Source organism: Bos grunniens, chromosome 9, assembly GCF_055505025.1.
Source record: "Bos grunniens cultivar Pamir isolate PY7600 chromosome 9, Bosgru_T2T1.0, whole genome shotgun sequence".
Classification (NCBI taxonomy): Eukaryota; Metazoa; Chordata; class Mammalia; order Artiodactyla; family Bovidae; genus Bos; species Bos grunniens.
Genome location: NC_141173.1, coordinates 34,162,361 through 34,181,799, shown reverse-complemented (window position 1 = coordinate 34,181,799; position 19,439 = coordinate 34,162,361). Strand labels below are relative to the sequence as shown.

General features: G+C 42.2%; 1 protein-coding gene across 3 annotated transcripts in view; it reads left to right on the top strand.

Annotated features, from left to right (window-relative positions):
• The window catches only part of DCBLD1 (discoidin, CUB and LCCL domain containing 1), a 75,796-nt gene that overhangs the window by 52,608 nt on the left and 3,749 nt on the right, over positions 1 to 19,439 (top strand). For 2 of the 3 annotated variants that reach the window (XM_086317147.1, XM_086317146.1), the window contains exons 6-14: positions 8,836 to 8,969; positions 13,828 to 13,868; positions 14,817 to 15,032; positions 15,426 to 15,550; positions 15,799 to 15,958; positions 16,047 to 16,154; positions 17,660 to 17,744; positions 17,973 to 18,022; positions 18,806 to 18,925. In XM_086317147.1, the coding sequence (XP_086173273.1) occupies positions 8,836 to 8,969; positions 13,828 to 13,868; positions 14,817 to 15,032; positions 15,426 to 15,550; positions 15,799 to 15,958; positions 16,047 to 16,154; positions 17,660 to 17,744; positions 17,973 to 18,022; positions 18,806 to 18,925 (1,039 nt within the window). The remainder of the gene's footprint in view (positions 1 to 8,835; positions 8,970 to 13,827; positions 13,869 to 14,816; positions 15,033 to 15,425; positions 15,551 to 15,798; positions 15,959 to 16,046; positions 16,155 to 17,659; positions 17,745 to 17,972; positions 18,023 to 18,805; positions 18,926 to 19,439) is intronic. The other variant, XM_086317149.1, reaches the window with a different exon arrangement.

Here is a 19,439-nt window from a genome sequence, read left to right as displayed (position 1 = left end):
TTCAGGGACACTCACTCACCAGGTTGTATCCAAGGTGACACGAGGGCGTCACTGGGGCTGCAGTTTCATCTGAGGCTCCACTAGGCAAATATTTGCTTCTAAGCTCACATGGTGGTGGTGGTGGTGCCGCTGCTGCTAAGTTGCTTCAGTTGTGTCCGACTCTGTGCGACCCCATAGACGGCAGCCCACCAGGTTCCCCGTCCCTGGGGTTCTCCAGGCAAGAACTGGAGTGGGTTGCCATTTCCTTCTCCAATGCATGAAAGTGAAAAGTGAAAGTGAAGTCGCTCAGTCATTGGTAGCATTCAATTACTGATGGACTGTTGGATAGAGGACCTCAATTTTTTCTTGGTTGGAAGCTATCCTCAGCTTCTTACCATGTGGACTGTTTCAACGTGGCTACTTGCTTTTTTTCCCCCTCCTGATAATTTTCTTTCCATCTCCTGTGTACCATCTTTATTTATTTTTTAATTTTATTGATGTATAGTTAATATATAATTATATGGGCTTCCCTGGTGGCTCAGACATACTTCATTCAGTATGACAGTCTCTAGGTCCATCCATATGAAAAAAAATTGGTATAGACAGTCTTATATATAAAGCCTAAATAGAGATACAGACATAGAGAACAAACATATGGACACCAAGGGGCAAGTGGTGGTGATGGGAGGAACTGGAAAACTAGGATTGACATATACACTATTGATACTATGTATAAAATATGGCTCCCTGGTGGCTCAGATGGTAAAGAATCTGCCTGCCGTGCAGGAGACCTGGGTTCGACCCCTGGGTTGGGAAGATCCCTTGGAGAAAGAAATGGTAACCCACTCCAGTGTTCTAGCCTGGAGAATGCCATGGACAGAGGAGTCTGGTGGGCTAATAGTCCATGGGGTCACAAAGAGTTGGACGTGACTGAGTGACTGACACAACACAGCACATAAAACAGGTAACTAATGGGAACCTACTGTATACAGCACAGGGAACTCTACTCAGTGCTCTGTGGTGACCCAAATGGAAAGGAAATCCAAAAAAGAGGGAGGGGTACGTACAGCTGATTCACTTTGGTGTACATAATAGAAACTAATACAATACTGTAAAGCAACGGACTCCAATAAAAGTTAAAAAAAAAAAAAAAAGAATTGGTTCATTCTGTGTTGTTTCAAAAGGCAGAATGAAGATCTGGGAGGCCAGTTTCCATAGCATGTAAAGAATAACTGAACAATGCAAAATGAGATAGGGTGTCTCCAGAAACAGCAGGGCCCTGATCACTGAAAATGTCAAGTGTGCAGATTACAGCCTTCATCATGGTGGCCTGGGTGTGTGTGGGAAGCTGCTGTGGGGTGGAGAAAGGGCCAGACTGTTAGGAGGTGTCACAGAAAACTTTCAAGATCATTTACAATTCTGAAGATTCTTAATTCTGTCTCCTTGGCTGGTGAATTAAGGCATCGTACAGTGTTGGCTCAACATGCCAGTTAAGAAATACAGACTTTAAGCTCTGCCTCACCTGGAAACCAGAAATAAAAAGTGCTCAGAACAGTTTTTCTCTTGGCACCTTCTCCCAAGCCTGCTGACTGTACCATTTGCTTTTAAGTGGAACACATCCCTTAACTAACATGTTTCAGTAATTCTCCATTCCCCTCAAATATCCAAGAAGTACTGTAAGTTACAGGGAGACAGTGCAAAAAGTGTGTTCCTGATGTAGCAGCGAAAGGGAGAACCCAGGTGCATATACCCAGAAAAAGCCAGAGGCAAATAAATACACCATGTAGGTGAGTGCTTATCTCTGACTGATGACAATATAGTGATTTTATTTTTTCATATTTTCTAAAATGTATATTACTTTTCTAAGGAAAATGTTATCATGGTAATTATGAAGATTGTAGCAACATTAAAACAATTCATTGAATAGACTGAGGAATATATTTTTATAATTTTGAACGTGTGCTTTCTTTCTTTCTTTCTTTCTTTCTTTATTTTTTTGGCTCTGTTGGGTCTTTGTTGAAGTGGCAGGGCTTTCTCTAGTAGCAGTGAGCGGGGCTATTCTCTCTAGTTGCAGTGCATGGGCTTCTCATCGCGGTGGCTTCTTTGTTGCAGAGCATGGGGCTCTAGGTCACGGGCTTCAGGAGTTATGGCACGTGGGCTCTAGAGCACAGGCTCAGGAGTTGTGGCCCACGGACTTAGTTGCCACATGGCATGTGGGATCTTCCTGGACCAGGGATCGAACCTGGGGCTCCTACATTGGCAGGTGGATTCTTTATCACTGAGCCACCAGGGAAGCCGTCTCTATATTATGTTAAAGTGAATCTAAAACATGTACTCATATTAACTTTTAATACTTTGTCAATGCTTTTTAATACAAGTTGTTTTTTCCTAAAGGAAGACTTAAGAAAATGCTCCAGTTCTGGGATGACTTGATAATTTATTTGAGTCTTCTCATGCTGATCTGCTTGGTCATCTTTTGTGGCTCAGAGAACTTGAGAGATGTTTAATTGCACCAACTTCCAAGTTCCTGAGCCTTGCAGGTGTTCTCCTCAGCTGTCCATTGCATTCCCTTTCCTGAAGAAATATGTTTAAATTTTTTTGTTTAAGGCAATCACTGATTAATATAGGCTTTCCTGTATTTACATTTCAGTGAAGTGTAGATCCCCAAATAGCTAGAAAACAAAGTATAAATCTATTGTTCAAAAGGAAAATTTTTAAAAATCCCAGTTCAGTGAGTATGAATTTTTAAAGATCAAGAAGCAACAGTTAGAACTGGACATGGGACAATGGACCGGTTCAAAATTGGGAAAGGAGTAGGACAAGGCTGTTCATTTAACAGCTTATTTAACTTATATGCAGAGTGCATGCATGCATGCTAAGTTGCTTCAGTTGTGTCCAACTCTGTGTGACCCCATGGCTCCTCTGTCCATGGAATTTTCCAGGCAAAAATACTGGATTGGGTTGCCATTTCCTTCTCCAGAGCATCTTTCCAACTCAGGGGTCAAACCTGCATGTCCTGCAGCTCCTGCACTGTAGGCAGATTATTTACCGCTGAGCCACTGGGAAAGCCTGATATGCAGAGTACATTATGGGAAACGCTGGGCTGGATGAATCAGAAGCTGGAATCAAGATTGCCTGGAAAAATGTCAACAACCTCAGATATGCAGATGATACCACGCTAATGGCAGAAAGTGAAAGGAACTAAACAGCCTCTTGATAAGGGGGAAAGAAGAAAGTGAAAAAGCTGACTTAAAGCTCAACATTAAAAAAACTAAGATCATGGCATCTGGTCCCATCCCTTCATGGCAAATAGAAAAAATGGCAACAGTGACAGATTTTATTTTCTTGGGCTCCAAATCACTATGGATGGTGACTATAGCCTTGAAATTAGAAGACACTTGCTCCTTGGAGGGAAAGCTGTGACAAACCTGGACAGCATATTAAAAAGAAGAGACATCACTTTGCCAGCAAAAGTCCATATAGTCAAAGCTATGGCTTTTCCAGTAGTCAGGTTCAGGTGTGAGAGTTCAACCATAAAGAAGGCTGAGTGTTGAAAAATTGATGCTTTCCAATCGTGGTGCTGAAGAACACTCTAGAGAGTCCCTTGGACAGCAAGGAGATCAAACCAGTCAATCTTAAAGGAAATCAACCCTGCATATTCATTGGAAAGTTTGATGCTGAAGTTGAAGTTCCAATACTTTGGCCACCTGCTGCATAGAGCCAACTCATTGGAAAAGAACTTGATGCTGGGAAATACTGAAGGCAGAAGGAGAAGGGAGCAGCAAAGGATGAGATAGTTCGAGAGCATAACCAACTCAGTGGACATGAATCTGCGCAAATTCCAGGAGACAGTGAAAGACAGGAGAGCCTAGCATGCTGCAGTCCATGGGGTCACAGAGTCGAACATGACTTAGCGACTGAACAACGAGATGAAAAAGCCTCAGCTTTAGAAAACATCAATTTTCTTTAAGTTCGTAGAGTGATTTTTTTTTTTTTTTAAGGAAACAACCTTCCTTCCTGGAAATAACCCAGGAAAGGGCTTACATTTTTATCATGATATTATGGTAGCCAGATCTGGTGGTTATTCTCTTGGGGATGTAGCTTATGTCCTGCCTTTAATATAATGAAAAAATATTAAACAAATACATGTAATTTAATATGCAATAATGTAATGAAATAAATTCCATAAAAGGGGCACAGACCACTGGGTACGTCAATGCTAGGGACTGTGAGAAATGAGAATATTTGTTGTCAATGATAACAATAGGTCCCATTGCTTGTTGGCCCATAAACCTGTCCTCTTGTTCCCAAGGAGGCCCTTGGACATGCCAAGTCCACTGAGAGCTCTATGCAGGGCAGGGATCCTGGGGTGAAGACCATCTCATCCCCAGGCTGAATTCAGAGGAAGCCAGGTGATCCCAGAGACAGTGGGAATAGCTGCCCAGCTGACACCTGGATCAATCTGCCTTTCATTTAGGGCGGAGAAAGGGAAACAGCCCTGCATCGACCCTGTAATAGTACACAGGATGCCCTTTAGAATCACAAAGCGATTCTGGACATCACCCAGTCCAACCTTTTCATTGCCCAGCAGAACTGGGAAGCTGGGTCCAGAGCAGTGAGGTGACTTCACATCTGGTAGAGTTGGAGGCAGAGACAGGGTGATGCGCTAAATTGCTGAATTTACATTCAGGATGTCTCCATTATAGCTAGCTCCTCTATTTTGTGCCCTAAGAGACTAAAACCATAATAAGACACCTTAAAAAAAATTCATAAAAGATGAAAAGACAAGCTGCCTTTTTAAAGATTACTATCTTCTAATTCTTTTTTTCCCTCCAAATCAAGAAGAGGGTAGTATCTGCCTCTGTTTCAGCATTCTCTTCTCTTCTCTTACTTCTTCTCTGTCATGAAATCCTCCCCTTTTTTCACTATGATAGTAGCCATTGGAAAACTGACTCACTTGCCAAATCTAATCTAGTTCAGGAAATATGAGCTCTCTAAATTAAAGATCACAAAAGTTCTCAATTTTATTGCAACCGCATTGTTGCTGCTGTTCAGTCACTAAGTCCTGTCCGACTCTCTGATCCCATGGACTGCAGCACGCCAGGCTTCCCTGCCTTCACTACCTCCTGGAGTTTGCTCAAACTCATGTCCACCGAGTCAGTGATGCCATCCAACCATCTCATCTTCTGTTACCCCTTTCTCCTCCTGCCTTCAGTCTTTCCCAGCATCAGGGTCTTTTCCAATGAGTCGGCTCTTCTCATCAGGTGGCTAAAGTATTAGAGCTTCAGCTTTAGTATTAATCTTTCCAATGAATATTCAGGGTTGCTTTCCTTTAGAATTGACTGGTTGATCTCTTTGCAGTCCAAGGACTCTCAAGAGTCTTCTGCACAATTCAAAAGCACCAGTTCTCCAGTGTTCAGCCTTCTTTATGATCCAACTCTCACATCCTTACATGACTACTGGAAAAACCATAGCTTTGATTATATGGACATTTGTTGGCAAAGTGATGTCTCTGCTTTTTAATGTGCTGTCTAGGTTTGTCATAGCTTTCCTTTCACAGAGTGTCTATTAATTTTATGGCTGCAGTCACCATCTGCAGTGATTCTGGAGCCCAAGAAAATAAAATCTGTCACTGTTTCCACTTTTTCTTCCTCTATTTACTATGATGTGATGGGACCAGGTGCTATGATCTTCGTTTTTTTAATGTTTAGTTCTAAGCCAGGTTTTTCACTCTTTTCTTTCACCCTCATCAAGAGGCTTCACATTAGTCACAAAAATATGGTTGGTCTCATTGGTCCTCCTAGTATTATAACCTAAACCTAAGAAAAACTGTCCACTGCAGTAAGGTAAACAGTGTTGGCATTAACACAAAGAGAAACTCCCAAGTTCAGTTATGAAACACATTTTAATGAGCTGCTTTTTGGCGCTAGCCATCACAGAGAAGTGAGGCATTGCTAAAATTTATTTAGGAAAAGATCCTTCTGGACTGCTCAGTCCGGGGCTAATAGCCAGATCACCCTCCTACACTGGTCTGGGCTTGTGGGGGCCTCTGGGCCTGGGCGCCCTGTGAAAAAGTTCCATTTCCTTCTCCCCAGCCCCACTTCCAATCACAGGGCCACCTGCTAATCAGGGGCAGCCAGGTACCTGCTCCAGGTTCATCACCCCAGCCAGCAGCCATGGAGGGCTGAGCCAGCTGTTAGACCCACTCAGAGGAGATTCAGGAAATGAGAAGGGGGCTGTTGGCCCTGGCTTGCTCTTCATTTGCTCTGAGACCTTCATCCCATTTTCTTGTCCATTGAGTGTTTTGTGGCTGATACTACCATTTTGGTTTTGAAAGTGAAAATCTCTCAGTCATGTCCGATTCTTTGAGACCCCATGGACTATACAGTCTGTGGAATTCTCCAGGAATCTCTGGGTTGGGAAGATCCCCCAGAGAAAGGAGTTTTGGTTTTGATGCCTTGTTAAATGTCTAATTTTAAAATGAAACTGTGGTATGGAAGTTTCACCTTCTCAAATGATCCTCAAAATGTGCATTTAGTAAAAAAAATGTAAGAAACTGTTGTTGTGGTACAATTGCTCAGTTGTATCTGACTCTTTGTGACCCCATGGACTATAGCACCCCAGGCTTCCCTGTCCTTCACCATTTCCCAGAGCTTGCTCAAAGTCATATCCATTGAGTTGGTGATGTCATCCAACCATCTCATCCTCTGTCATCCCCTTCTCCTCCTGCCCTTCATCTTTCCCAGCATCAGGGTCTTTTCAAATGAGTTGGGTCTTTTCAAATGAGTTGGCTCTTCACATCAGGTGGCCAAAATATTGGAGCTTCAGCATCAATCCTTCCAATGAATATTCAAGGTTGATTTCCTTTAGGATTGACTGGTTTGATCTCCTTGCAGTTCAAGGGATTCTCCAGAGTCTTCTCCAACACCGCAGTTCAAAAGCATCAATTCTTTGGTGCTCAGCCTTCTTTATGATCCAACTCTCACATCCATACATGACTATTGGAAAAACCATAGCTTTGACTAGATGGACCTTTATCGACAAAGTAATGTCTCTGATTTTTAACATGCTCCAGGTTTGTCAATGGCACCCCACTCCAGTACTCTTGCCTGGAAAATCCCATGCACAGAGGAGCCTGGTAGGCTGCAGTCCATGGGGTTGCTAAGAGTCGGACACGACTGAGCGACTTCACGCTCACTTTTTACTTTCATGCATTGGAGGAGGAAATGGCAACCCACTCCAGTGTTCTTGCCTGGAGAATCCCAGGGACGGGGGAGCCTGGTGGGCTGCCGTCTATGGGGTCACACAGAGTCGGACACGACTGAAGCGACTTAGCAGCAGCAGCAGGTTTGTCATAGCTTTTCTTCCAAGGAGCAAGCGTCTTTTAATTTCACGGCTGCAGTCACCAACTGCAGTGATTTTGGAGCCCAAGAAAATAAAGTCTTTCACTGTTTCCATTGTTTCCCTATCTATTTGTCATGAAGTGATGGGACTGGATGCCATGATCTTAGTTTTTTGAATGTTGAGTTTTAAGCCAGCCTTTCACTCTCTTCTTTCACTTTCATCAAGAGACTCTAGTTCGTCTTCACTTTCTCCCATAAGGGTGGTGTCACCTGCATATCTGAGGTTATTGATATTTCTCCCAGCAATCTTGATTCCAGTTTGTGCTTCATCCAGCCTAGCATTTTGCATGATGTACTCTGCATATAAGTTAAATAAGCAAGGTGACAATATACAGCTTTGACATACTCCTTTCCCAATTTGGAACCAGTCCGCTGTTCCATGTCTGGTTCTAACTGTTGCTTCTTGACCTGCATACAGGTTTCGCAGGAGGCAGGTAAGGTGGTCAGATATTCCCATACTTGAAGAATTTTCATAGTTTGTTGTGATCCACACAGTCAAAGGCTTTAGCGTAGTTAATGAAGCAGAAGTAAATATTTATTCTGGAATTCTCTTGCTTTTTCGATCATCCAACAGATGTTGGCAATTTGATCTCTGGTTCATCTGCCTTTTCTAAATCCAGCTGAACATCTGGGAGTTCTCAGTTCACGTACTGCTGAAGCCTGGCTGGGAGAATTTTGAGCATTACTTAGCTAGCATGTGAAATGAATGCAATTGTGTGGTAGTTTGAACATTCTTTGGCATTGCCCTTTTTTAGGATTGGAATGAAAACTGACCTTTTCCAGTCCTGTGGCCAATGCTAAGTTTTCCAAATTTGCTGGCATATTGAGTGCAGCACTTTAACAGCATGATCTTTTAGGATTTGTAAGAAGCTGAGCAGCTATCTATTCTTGCTGAATAAGTCACCCCAGAACTTAAAATGATGTTTTAAAATGATAGTCATTTTCTTGGCTGACCAGTTTGTGGGTCAACAGTGTGGGTTGGTTGGTTCTTAAGCTCCTTTTGCCTAGAACTGCAGCTGCATTTGTGTGATCGATCACCTGGGGTGGGAGTCTCAGGAGGCCTTACTGACAGTTGGCAGGGCCATGTTACCTGCAGCAGAACAGAACAAGTGATATGGCCCAGTTCAGATTCAGTGTGGGAGGTGACCACACATGGGCATGGCCACCAGGAGGCATTATCCACTAGAGAGCCACGGGTACTGTAAATCACCTCCCTTCCTTCCTACCTGGTGGAAAGGTTCCCAAGTTAGTCAGCATAAATATATGACTCTGATGTCATTCTGAGATGGTTATCTAATACTTTTTTCCATTCCTTTCTACTTTAAATGAATTTTAGCCATATCATGGGTCATGTAGGCATCCTGACCACAAGTTGCAACAAAATGGAAAACTCCCATCATATGTGAAACGCACTGTTGAGTCACTTATGAGTGATGATGTTGCTGTGTTTCAGACCTCTTTATTGTGCAAAGCCGCCATCCATGCAGGAGTGATCGCAGATGAAGTGGGTGGTCAGATCAGCGTGTTTCTGCGCAAAGGGCTAAGTCGATATGAAGGAATCCTGGCCAATGGTGTTCTCTCAAGGGAGTAAGTACTTAGCTTTTTGTTCTGAATGCAAGGTAACCCTGCAGGCATATGTAATCAACTCACAATTTTTTAAAGACAGCCGGCATGTGATACCAAGGGCCTGTCAACTGGGAAAAATATGTTTGAATGCTTGGAGTAGTATTTATACTGCCCATTTGGGCTTCCCAGGTGGCACTAATGGTAAAGAACCCATCTGCCAATGCAGCTGACTTACGAGATGCAGGTTCTGTCCCTGGGTCAGGAAGATGCCCTGGAGGAGGGCGTGGCAACCCATTCCAGGATTCTTGCTTGGAGAATCCCATGGACAGAGAAGCCTGATGGGCTATGGTCCATAGGGTTGTAAAGAGTCTGACACAATTGAAGTGACTTATCTTGTAGCAATAAAATAGTTCACTGTTTATGCTGACAAGTTAGTTAAAATGGCACATTTCTAAAGTCCCAGGGCAGCAGAACTTTCTACTCTTAGGTGCTTCAGTGGGAGGGAATAAAGGCTTATTCCCCTCTAGTTTCTCCTGTTTATGTAAATTACTGATTATCGCCAATATTACCAAAGACATTGAAGGAGACACAGGACTGAAATAAACCCAGGCAGAACCACAGAAATCTCTAGAGGATCCCTAGAGACCATCTCCTAAGGATGAATAATAGTTGAGAAGTGAAAAAAAAGATGGCTTTTGTTAACATTGTTAACTTCTGTTTGTGTTGTCCTCTGATCTTTTAGCCTTTTACTAAAAAAGTATGTCAGTTGCTTTAAACACTTCAACCTCAGCTTTTCTTGCTTTCAGGTTTCCTCAGCTTCTAGAGAGGAAAACTAGAACTGTTATAACTAAAATAGGCTAGCCTTGTGATCCAGATGTTCATCCGTATAAACAGGCAGCTAAGACTGGTCCAGAGGGACACTCCCTTTGGATTGGGTGGCCGCCTAGTGAGGGAACAGTGCTCCTTGGGCCACTATACAGTTAGTGTCCTCAGGGATTGGTTCCAGGACTCCTGTGGATACCCTGGGATGCTCAAGTCCCTTATATAAAATGGCATAACATTTACATGTAACTATGCACATCCTGCCATGGACTTTAAATCATCTCTGCTGCTGCTGCTAAGTCACTTCATTCGTGTCCGACTCTGTGCGACCCCATAGACGGCAGCCCACCAGGCTCCCCCGTCCCTGGGATTCTCCAGGCGAGAACACTGGAGTGGGTTGTCATCTCCTTCTCCAATGCATGAAAGTGAAAAGTGAAAGTGAAGTTGCTCAGTCGTGTCCCACTCTTAGCGACCCCATGGACTGCAGCCCACCAGGCTCCACCGTCCATGGGATTTTCCAGGCAAGAGTACTGGAGTGGGGTGCCATTGCCTTCTCCTATAATACCTAATACAATGTAAATGCTATGCAAATAGTTATAAATACTACTGTAAATGTTGTGTGAAGAGCTGCATGTGGCAAATTCAAATTTTGCTTTTTGGAATATTTTTCCTGAATATTTTTCCTCTGGTTGGTTGAATCTGGGGATGCAGAATCTGCAGATATGGCTGACTGTATATACACATGTATGTGCTCATACATATGTACTATAAACATAAATAACATTTTATGTACACATGTATTATATATGCTCATATATATGCACACACATAAGTATATACATTTTTTTTTCACTTACATATTTACCTCAAACTCTTTGGGACATTAAAATTTATATCCTGATTTATAAATTTATGCCCTTTTTTATGGGCAGCTTCCCAGGTGGCACTAGTGGAAAAGAACCTGCCTGCTAATGCAGGAGACATAAGAGACGTGGGTTCAATCCCTGGGTCAGGAAAATCACCTGGAGGAGGGCACAGCAACCCACTCCAATATTCTTGCCAGGAGAACAGAAGAATCCCATGGACTGAGGAGCCTGGTGAGCTATAGTCCATGGGGTGGCAAAGAGTCAGACATGATTTATAGTATTTATAGCATAGTGTGTTGCTTCTGCACAGTAAGCTTTAAGTGTCTGCTCAACTTTGACTTTTGAAGATCTATTTATGTGTTTTATGGTTCGCTCTATTGATACTACGGTACTATTTATCAGGAAGGTATCCAGCTGTGACCTAGATCTGTTGCGGTGCTACTTCTCCAAATAGGAGCAAAGAACTGGCCTTTGGCCTTAAGCCTGTTGTTTTTGGATCTCTTGCCTATGTTTGAATACATTTGCATGCTTCTTTTTTAGAAAAACAGGATAGGAAAAAGTTAAACTTGTATTACTTGGATTTTACTTTTGAAGAAAAGTTATTTAAGCTATTGAATAAAAGTAGGCATAATGTCCTCAATTACTTCTCCTACATCAACTGGACTTACTACATTAGAAGTCACTTTATATAATTTGATATTAAACTTTAGGGCAAAAATAAGAGTCCAGAAATCTAAATCATGAATGAATTAGCAACGTTTTGCTCCACAGTCCATATAGTTATTTGAACTAACTGAATGATTTTTGCTTTGGTGTGCCTAGATAGAAAGTCTAGAACTATATCAAGGTCCCTTCTCCCTTCTGGCTCTGTGGTTCTTCTTTTTGTGCCAGCAGAAAAGAGTGAACTGTGTGCTCACACCATCCCTTCCACTGATGTCCATTCCCAGGCCTTCAGGGAGCCGCTGTTTTGATTGGTGCTGTTTTGCTGTTGGGGAAGCACTGTACATGCGGTCACTGAACTTCTGTTCCCACGCATGATTGTCTGGTGTTCAGGAAGACACACAGAAGGAAGCATTGCCACTGAGGAAGAAGGGGTCCCTAAAGTAAATATCTAGGGTTCTTCTGGGATTCATCCCGGGTCAGGTCACTTCCCTGATCTGAGGAGACCAGAATGGAATCAGGAAGAGCCACTGACCTCACAGAGGACGATGGCTCAGACCATCTGCAGGGAGGGCTTTGTGTTTACATCAGACAATTCATGATGGCTTCTACAGCCCTCTGGGAAGGCTGGCAATTCCTGGAATCTGATTCATTCACCCTAGTGTGCAAATGCCTCAGAATCCCATCCTCCCTAGGGGGTTTTTATTTTTAAAAGCAGCAGCTTATTTACCTACAGAATTCTCTAGGTGGTTGTATTTAATTAGTTTAATTGGGTGAAATGGAAAAACATATTCCAGCTGATAATAGAGGAAAGCCAGGCAGAGAGGTCTGAGAAGCACAGCCTTCCCTAGCATCATCATCTTCTCAGGGTTAACTCCAAAGCTAACCTTCTTGCCTTAACTTCTCTTTTTCAGTCACAGAATAAATCTTTTAATGATTCATGGCAGTGAGAGCACATCCAGGCGATCAGGGAAGAGGCAGTATTATTTGGGCTTATCCGGCCAAACTTCAAGTGTAATAGTGGAGAAATGTTAGAGGAAATGGAAAAATTAAGAAGTGGTTCTAAATACATCTTAACTAATTTAAATATGAATCGGAAAAATGTGAACTGCAACAGTGTGAACCTTTCTTTAAAGGTTAGGAAACCTGGGTCCTCACCCCCACTCAGCCACTAACTATGAACTGAAGGAGGTCCGATGATCCACGTGGGCCTGCATTTTCTCATGTATGAAATGGTTTGTCCCTGCATTATACTCGGCATGGATCATAATAGAACCTGAATGTGGAAAACCAAGGCTTACAGAGTCTCTTCCTGAGAGTGGACAAAGAATATGAAAGAAAAACCTGTTACTTAAGAAAAAAAACAAAAATCAAAACCTTTGATGTGAATGTGCTAATACTCTTGTCCAGACTATTTTTGGATTCTCTGTGGATTTCACATTTCAGTACTCTTTGTCCTTTATTGCCATAGTAATTGAGTCAAAACATTTAAAATTGTAAGCAGTACTCAGATTGTAGACTAATTGAACATGACAGTGATATCTACCTTTTTTGTTTACCTCTAGTATCTAATACATAAAGTATGATGCATATAAGATGAATCTTGAGAATTTCAAGTTTCTATTCATTCTCTGTACTGTCACAGCATTGGGTTGAGGGATTTACAAAAAGAAAAATGTGATGGTAGGCCTTAGGAACCTCTTCTCTGCAGGAGACAACTACAGAGCAAGGCTGATTTGGTAAGTTCGCCAGGAGAGTAATACAAGTCATAGAACTGGGGGGCCCAGAGCCCCGAGGGTTGACGCCAGCTGTGCAGGACTGTCCAGCAGCAGAGGGGGCCAGGTGCAGGACCTGTCAGTGAGGCGCTCTGAGTTTTCTCCAGCTATACCTTGTTATCCAGAGGCAGGAACTGCTTCATGGCCTGGTGTCTTTGCTGCAGGAGGTCGGAGTGTGACTGGAGAGACCAGGCTGAGGAGGTCCCTCAGGCTGAGAAGGGCCACTCAGGGAAGGAGTGAAGTCTGTAGCAAAGGCAGCAGATATCATGCTCATTCTTCTAAAAGTGAGCAGGCGTCTTCATGTCTCAGTGGTCCTTGACGGTTGATAGTGGGGCTCTGTGCGGGTGCCTGCTGAAGCAAAGGGCATGTCTAGGGCAGGCGTCCTTTCTGCCTCTGTCACCACAAACTCATTACCTGGGATTTCAGGGTGTTCTAGAGACCATATATGTGTACATTTCCTTCCCAGTACAGTGTGGCGTGATGGAAACAGCACAGAATTTTTATTCACAAGCAGTGCCTCAAGAGTCCTGGCCACTTGCCACCTGTATGAATTTAGGGAAGTTGCTTACCTTCAAAGGGCCTGAGTTTCTTGGTCTATGAAATAAATACCAGTGATGGAGAAAGAGTGGCCTTGCCAGGTGCTCTGAGGACCACGTGTGGTGTGGGAAGGCTCTGAGCCCCGTGCTGTAGCGCTGTGCCAGTCATTAAGATCCAGTTAAGCAACTCACCTCCTCATCTTTGTGTTTATTATTTCAGTGGTTCCCTGTCAGACAAGCGATTTCTGTTTACCTCCAATGGTAAGGATCGTACTTTCCTTAAGAATTTGATAATTTAAAAATCTTCAGGGGTAGTTTATTCTTCCATACCCCTCAGATGAGATAGTTTAAAGGATTATTTTTGTTTCCCCTCAGGCTATGTAGCACCAATATGCTGTGACTGAAAAATACATCAGAGAATAAACCCTACTAGCACTAGGAAGAAAATATTTTTCTTTATAATCTCTCAAACTTTTGCCAAAAAGAATGAAAATTTAAAATGACATTTAAGATAAATTCCTTTGTCAGTTTTTAACAGAAAAAGCTTTTGAGTAAGTACAACTTGTATTTGTGATCAAGTTATTGAAAATGAATATATAGTATAAAGGCTTTTTTTAGCCCCTCTATCACGGAACTTATCCTGGGGAAATAGTCTCCCTCATATAAGATACTTGGGGAGAACACTGTAAACTTGTCCTCTCTGCCCAGGAAGAGGGCTGGCCTTGCATCTGCCACCTCCGCATTGTCTTGGGCATTGCTGTAGTTAAGCGCCTAGGGGTGATGTTGGGTATGGTGAACTGATCTTTGAGCACCTGCAGTACCTGCTCTTCAAGGGTACAGAGCAGGAAGTCCCCCTTCTAATCAACTGAAAAGAACCTCAGCATTAAGCTTTTAAGACACCTTGCACTTCATTGAAATTAGGGTGAATTTAGGAGGATAGAGAGGAAAATCTACAGTGGGGACAGAGAGAGATCACTTTTAGGGGATATAAATTCTGTAAAAAAAAAAACAGCCAACAATTTCAAGACGCCGCAGGACCAACAAGTCAAATGGAACTCTGGATCATTAACAACTAGTAATTAAACAGTTGATTCAGTATCAGAACGGAAGTAAATCAACTGAATCATTCTAGGTGAAGTGGGGTGGTTTTTTTTTTTTTGCTTTCATTTTGTGTCCATATCTGAAATCTTTTCCTGCCCTTTATCCTAGGCTGCAGTGGATCCTTGAGTTTGGAACCTGACAGGCAAATCAGAGCTTCTTCTTCTTGGGAGTGGATCAATGAGACTGGAGATCAGGTCCGCTGGTCTCCTGGCCAAGCCCGACTTCAGGACCAAGGCCCATCGTGGGCTTCAGGGGACAGGAGCAAGAATCACAAACAGAGAGAGTGGTTGAGAATAGATTTGGGAGAGAAAAAGAAAATAACAGGTACGGACACAACTGCAATTTCATGAAACAAGATGACTTGCCATTGAAATTGTTCTGAATTTGCATGGGTGTCCCCATCTCAAAATATCATGTTTTGTTTAAAAGTAACAAATCTTCACCTTGTCTCTGTGAGAAGAACCCGTGTGGAGGGTATACAGTGTGTGGATAAGAGAGCTGGTATCTCTTTGTGGAAACCTTTTTAGGGCATGTTGTCAGTGTGAAAACTCACCTGTCATCACGTTTCTAGATGCAGATAAGAAAAGCAGGCCTGAAAAATGATTTGAAATTTCAGATGGGGGAGGGGAGGAAAGGAAAAGAAACCTGAAAATAAGAAAGCAAGTTATGTATAACATATTTTTAAAACTAACCCATAAATAATATTTTCTTAACAAGGAATTAGGACCACAGGATCCACACAGTCAGATTTCGACTTCTATGTAAAGAGTTTTGTAATGAACTTCAGGAACAACAACTCCAAGTGGAAGACCTATAAAGGAATTGTGAATAATGAAGAAAAGGTAAGAGACACTCTGGAGGGAGGAACTGAGCCGGAGAGCGGGCCTCTGGATATTTTCATTAGTGTGTTTCCAGAAAACAGATGCAAAGCACCACAGGCAATTACTTAGCCTTTGGGTGCAAAGCCTTGTATCTTCACTATCAGGCATGTCTATACAAATGCAATGATTTCGTATCACCAGGTATGAGTGGGTTGATCAAGACCTAGAAACTAATAGAATCTTTAGGTAAAAGTTACTTGTTCTTACAGGTGTTTCAGGGCAACTCTAATTTTCGGGACCCTGTGCGGAACAATTTCATCCCTCCCATTGTGGCCAGATACGTGCGCGTCATCCCGCAGACATGGCACCAGCGGATAGCCTTGAAAGTGGAGCTCCTTGGTTGCCAGGTTGCACCAAGCAGGACGCAAGGTGAGTGATGGAGTTACTGAATTCTGGCCCCCTCCTTTCACAAACTGCTGTTACCAGTGTGGTTTCTCCAACATCTCTTCTCACTCAGGTAATGACTCACTGGTGTGGCACAAAACAAGTGTGAATACCGTTGGTTCAACGAAAGGAGAAGATAAGACAATCTCAAAACCCATCCCCTCTGAAGAAATGCCCAAAGGTATGGCAGGGATCGTTCTGTGGTTTCTTAAGGAACATAACTGGTATTCCAGCCAATAATACAGGAGCTTCAACAACATTCTTTTTACCTCTGTCATGTAAGTGTCTGGAGGCAGATGGTTCAGAGGTATCTGCATATGCATAAGATAATATGTATCCACATTTTTCATTGCGATGCTGAAAGTAGAAACAGACTGGAAACAAAAGTATGTGCCCTTCAAACACTATGTAAATCTTTTGTAGGAAAAAAATACCAATAGCATATTCATGCCATGGAACACTCTAATAACCATTAAAAAGTACATTAGAGAAAGTTCTCTGAGACACACTGACAACTTAAAATAATAAACATTAAAAATACATTTATTTTTTTCAGAATGTAAAATAATTTGCACATTTTATACAATTTGGTAGATTTGAGAGAGATATATATATAAGAAAATAAAAATCATCCATAAATCAGCATCCATGGTCACTATATTCCACTGTGTATCCAATAATATTTTTGTAACTTCAAAACAAAATGGCAGCATAGCACATATTTTGTTCTGTAGCATATATTTTTCATTTGACATTGTATTTTGAGCATTTTCCAATGCTATTAAATAGTTGAAAAACACAGTTATTAATATCTTTATAGTGTTTCTTCATATGGACATATTTAATTAACATATTTAGTTAACATAGTTAACCATTCCCCTGTTACTGGATGTTTGAACTGTTAGATTTTTCCCAAATTCCCACTCCTATAAATAACAACACTGTAATTTACATAAATATTGTTCCCTTCTAAGTTCCCTGTCCTCCGTTTCATGAACTACACATTTCCACTCCTGATCATTCCTTTATTTTCTTCCCAGCGAACACAGAAAAAAGAAGGGTTAAGAAGAAATATTTCTCCTTTAGTTCTCATAGTTTCTACAAGCTGGGGGTCTTCAGTGGCTGTTAAGTGACCTTCTTCCTTAGAACAGACAGTTGTGGGAAGACATGGTCTGATGTTGGGCTGCATTTCCCTTCAGCCCACAGTTCCAAAGGTCTGCTTCCCTGGGCTTCTGTTACCCTACAGGTCCAAACCTGCCCCCGTCTTGGGGAAATGCTTACCTGCCCCCATCTCTGGGAAATGCTTACCTGAGCCACGCTGAGAGTTTCTGCACTGTGCTTACATCATCTACCTACCTGAATAAGGCCAGCTGTAAACCTCCCCAACCATTTTGATTTTTAGTCTAATTTGATCCAGGCAACAAACTCAGAGTAAATGTTAATCCCAAGAAACACTGGAAAGTGCCTTTGCGGGAGGGAAAAAAGATCAATTTTATTTTCCTAAACTTCAGCTGGGGTTTTGAGTCCTCTCTTTTTGGTTTCCAGTATCAGTACATGTCTAGCGTGTATTCTTTTTCCCCACATGTTAAACCAGTGAGGACTTTTCAAATCAGTGTTCAGTTTTAGATCACGGGATTTGGTCGCTCTTCATTTCTGTTGTAATGTGGTGGCTTTCCCCCTTTTCAGGATTAAACATCACAACTATTGTTATTCTACTGGTGCTCTTCTTCGTGCTGGCTGCTGGAGTGGCAATCTTTGCAGTCCTTAGAAAGTATGTGACTTCACATTTAAAATTTTTATTCTAATTATGTCAACAATTACAAAAGTTTACTGCTCTTCATATGTTCATGTGTAGAAAGCAGCATCACTTCTTCCAAGATAAAATGTTAATTTATACTTTTAAAACAAGTTGGAGAGAGGGAGAAAGTATCAAGTATTATTTCATGAGTAGTACCTATCATTTAGAAATATTTTCAGTGGGATTTTTTTGTTTTAATAGGAAGAAGAAGAAAGGAAATCCTTATGGATCATCTAAGACTCAGAAAACAGGTTGGTTGAAAAAACTATTACAGTTTTATTCTGTCTTTGAGGACATGAAAACCCACACACATGGTTAAAGAAATAAGATTTAATAGCTTTAAGTTAGCAAATCTAACAGGAAAGAATATATTGTATCCTATCTCTTAATTCAGAATCTTCATAGCCAGTTTACTTTTACCTTTGTATCCCATCATTTGTCAAAAATTTTTTTTTGGCAACTGGAGTTTGAGTCACCACACTGCCTGTCATCAAGGAGAAGACAGCACCCCCAGTACCTTCAGGCCTTGTGTTTCTCATTCTGGGAAATCGGGGGAAGGATTGGGTCTCGCAGGTTTCAGAGACTCCTTAGGACACGGGATGCCCTGCAGTGAATCAGCTGTGGTCCAGAGAGAGGGCAGCAGGCAGGACCCCTGAGAATCTCAAGGCCACCTTAGGGTGCCACCTTCAAAGGCTCTGAACTGCAAGCTGTGTGGACTCTTCAAGGTCACAAGTGCCCTGTCAGCTCAGATTAGGAAAGTTCATGCCCGGGTGGTCTAAACTGGGGATAATCTGGGGGCTGATGGGTACACAGTGCATTTTACAGGCACGGTGGAAAGTGTGGTTTGGGTGGTGTGTGCTGCTGTTGTAGTGACCTCAGCATGCTGTTTCTACCACACACCTGGAGAGTGTGGTTGTGCATGTGCCACAGTTAGCTGGCAAAAGGCAGCCTGACCTCTGACTTTAGGAGGAACCTATTGTGGAGTAACCGTGTTATAATCCTGAGATATTTGTTTCGTGTTATCTTTATTCCAGACTGTTGGAAGCAGATCAAGTATCCCTTTGCCAGGCATCAGTCAGCTGAGTTTACCATCAGCTACAATAATGAAAAGGAGATGACACAAAAGTTGGATCTCATCACCAGTGATATAGCAGGTAGGTACCAAGTCTCTGTGACCCTGCTATAAGGTGCTGCTTATGGGAGAGGGGAGGCCAGGAAGAGAAGCACAACTAAAATCTTTTGTTTAGACAGGATCTGGTAAATTAGTAACGTATGACATTTTCTCTCTGTGCTCTATAAAGAGTCACAAACTAACACTGAAATATTTCCCCGAAGCCCCATTTAGCCTAGACTCTTACACCTGCAGGGCCTCTGACACCCAGAGCGATGGTCCTGAAGTACCACTGAAATTTGGATGCCCTTACTTAATCTATTTTTGTTACTAAGGTTTTGATTAAGGCACTAGGAAAGAGGGACTAGAAAGATGAATTCAGCATAGCTCCTGCCCTGAAGAAAGAGGAAGAAGATGAGGCAATCTGTTAGAATGGCCTCAGGGTTTTGACAAGCCATTGTGGAGTCACTGGATTTATGAAGAAGGATCTATTGTTTGGTTTTTCAAAATGTCTAATCCATCAAGGACCAATAGTTTTATAAAATACAGTATAAATA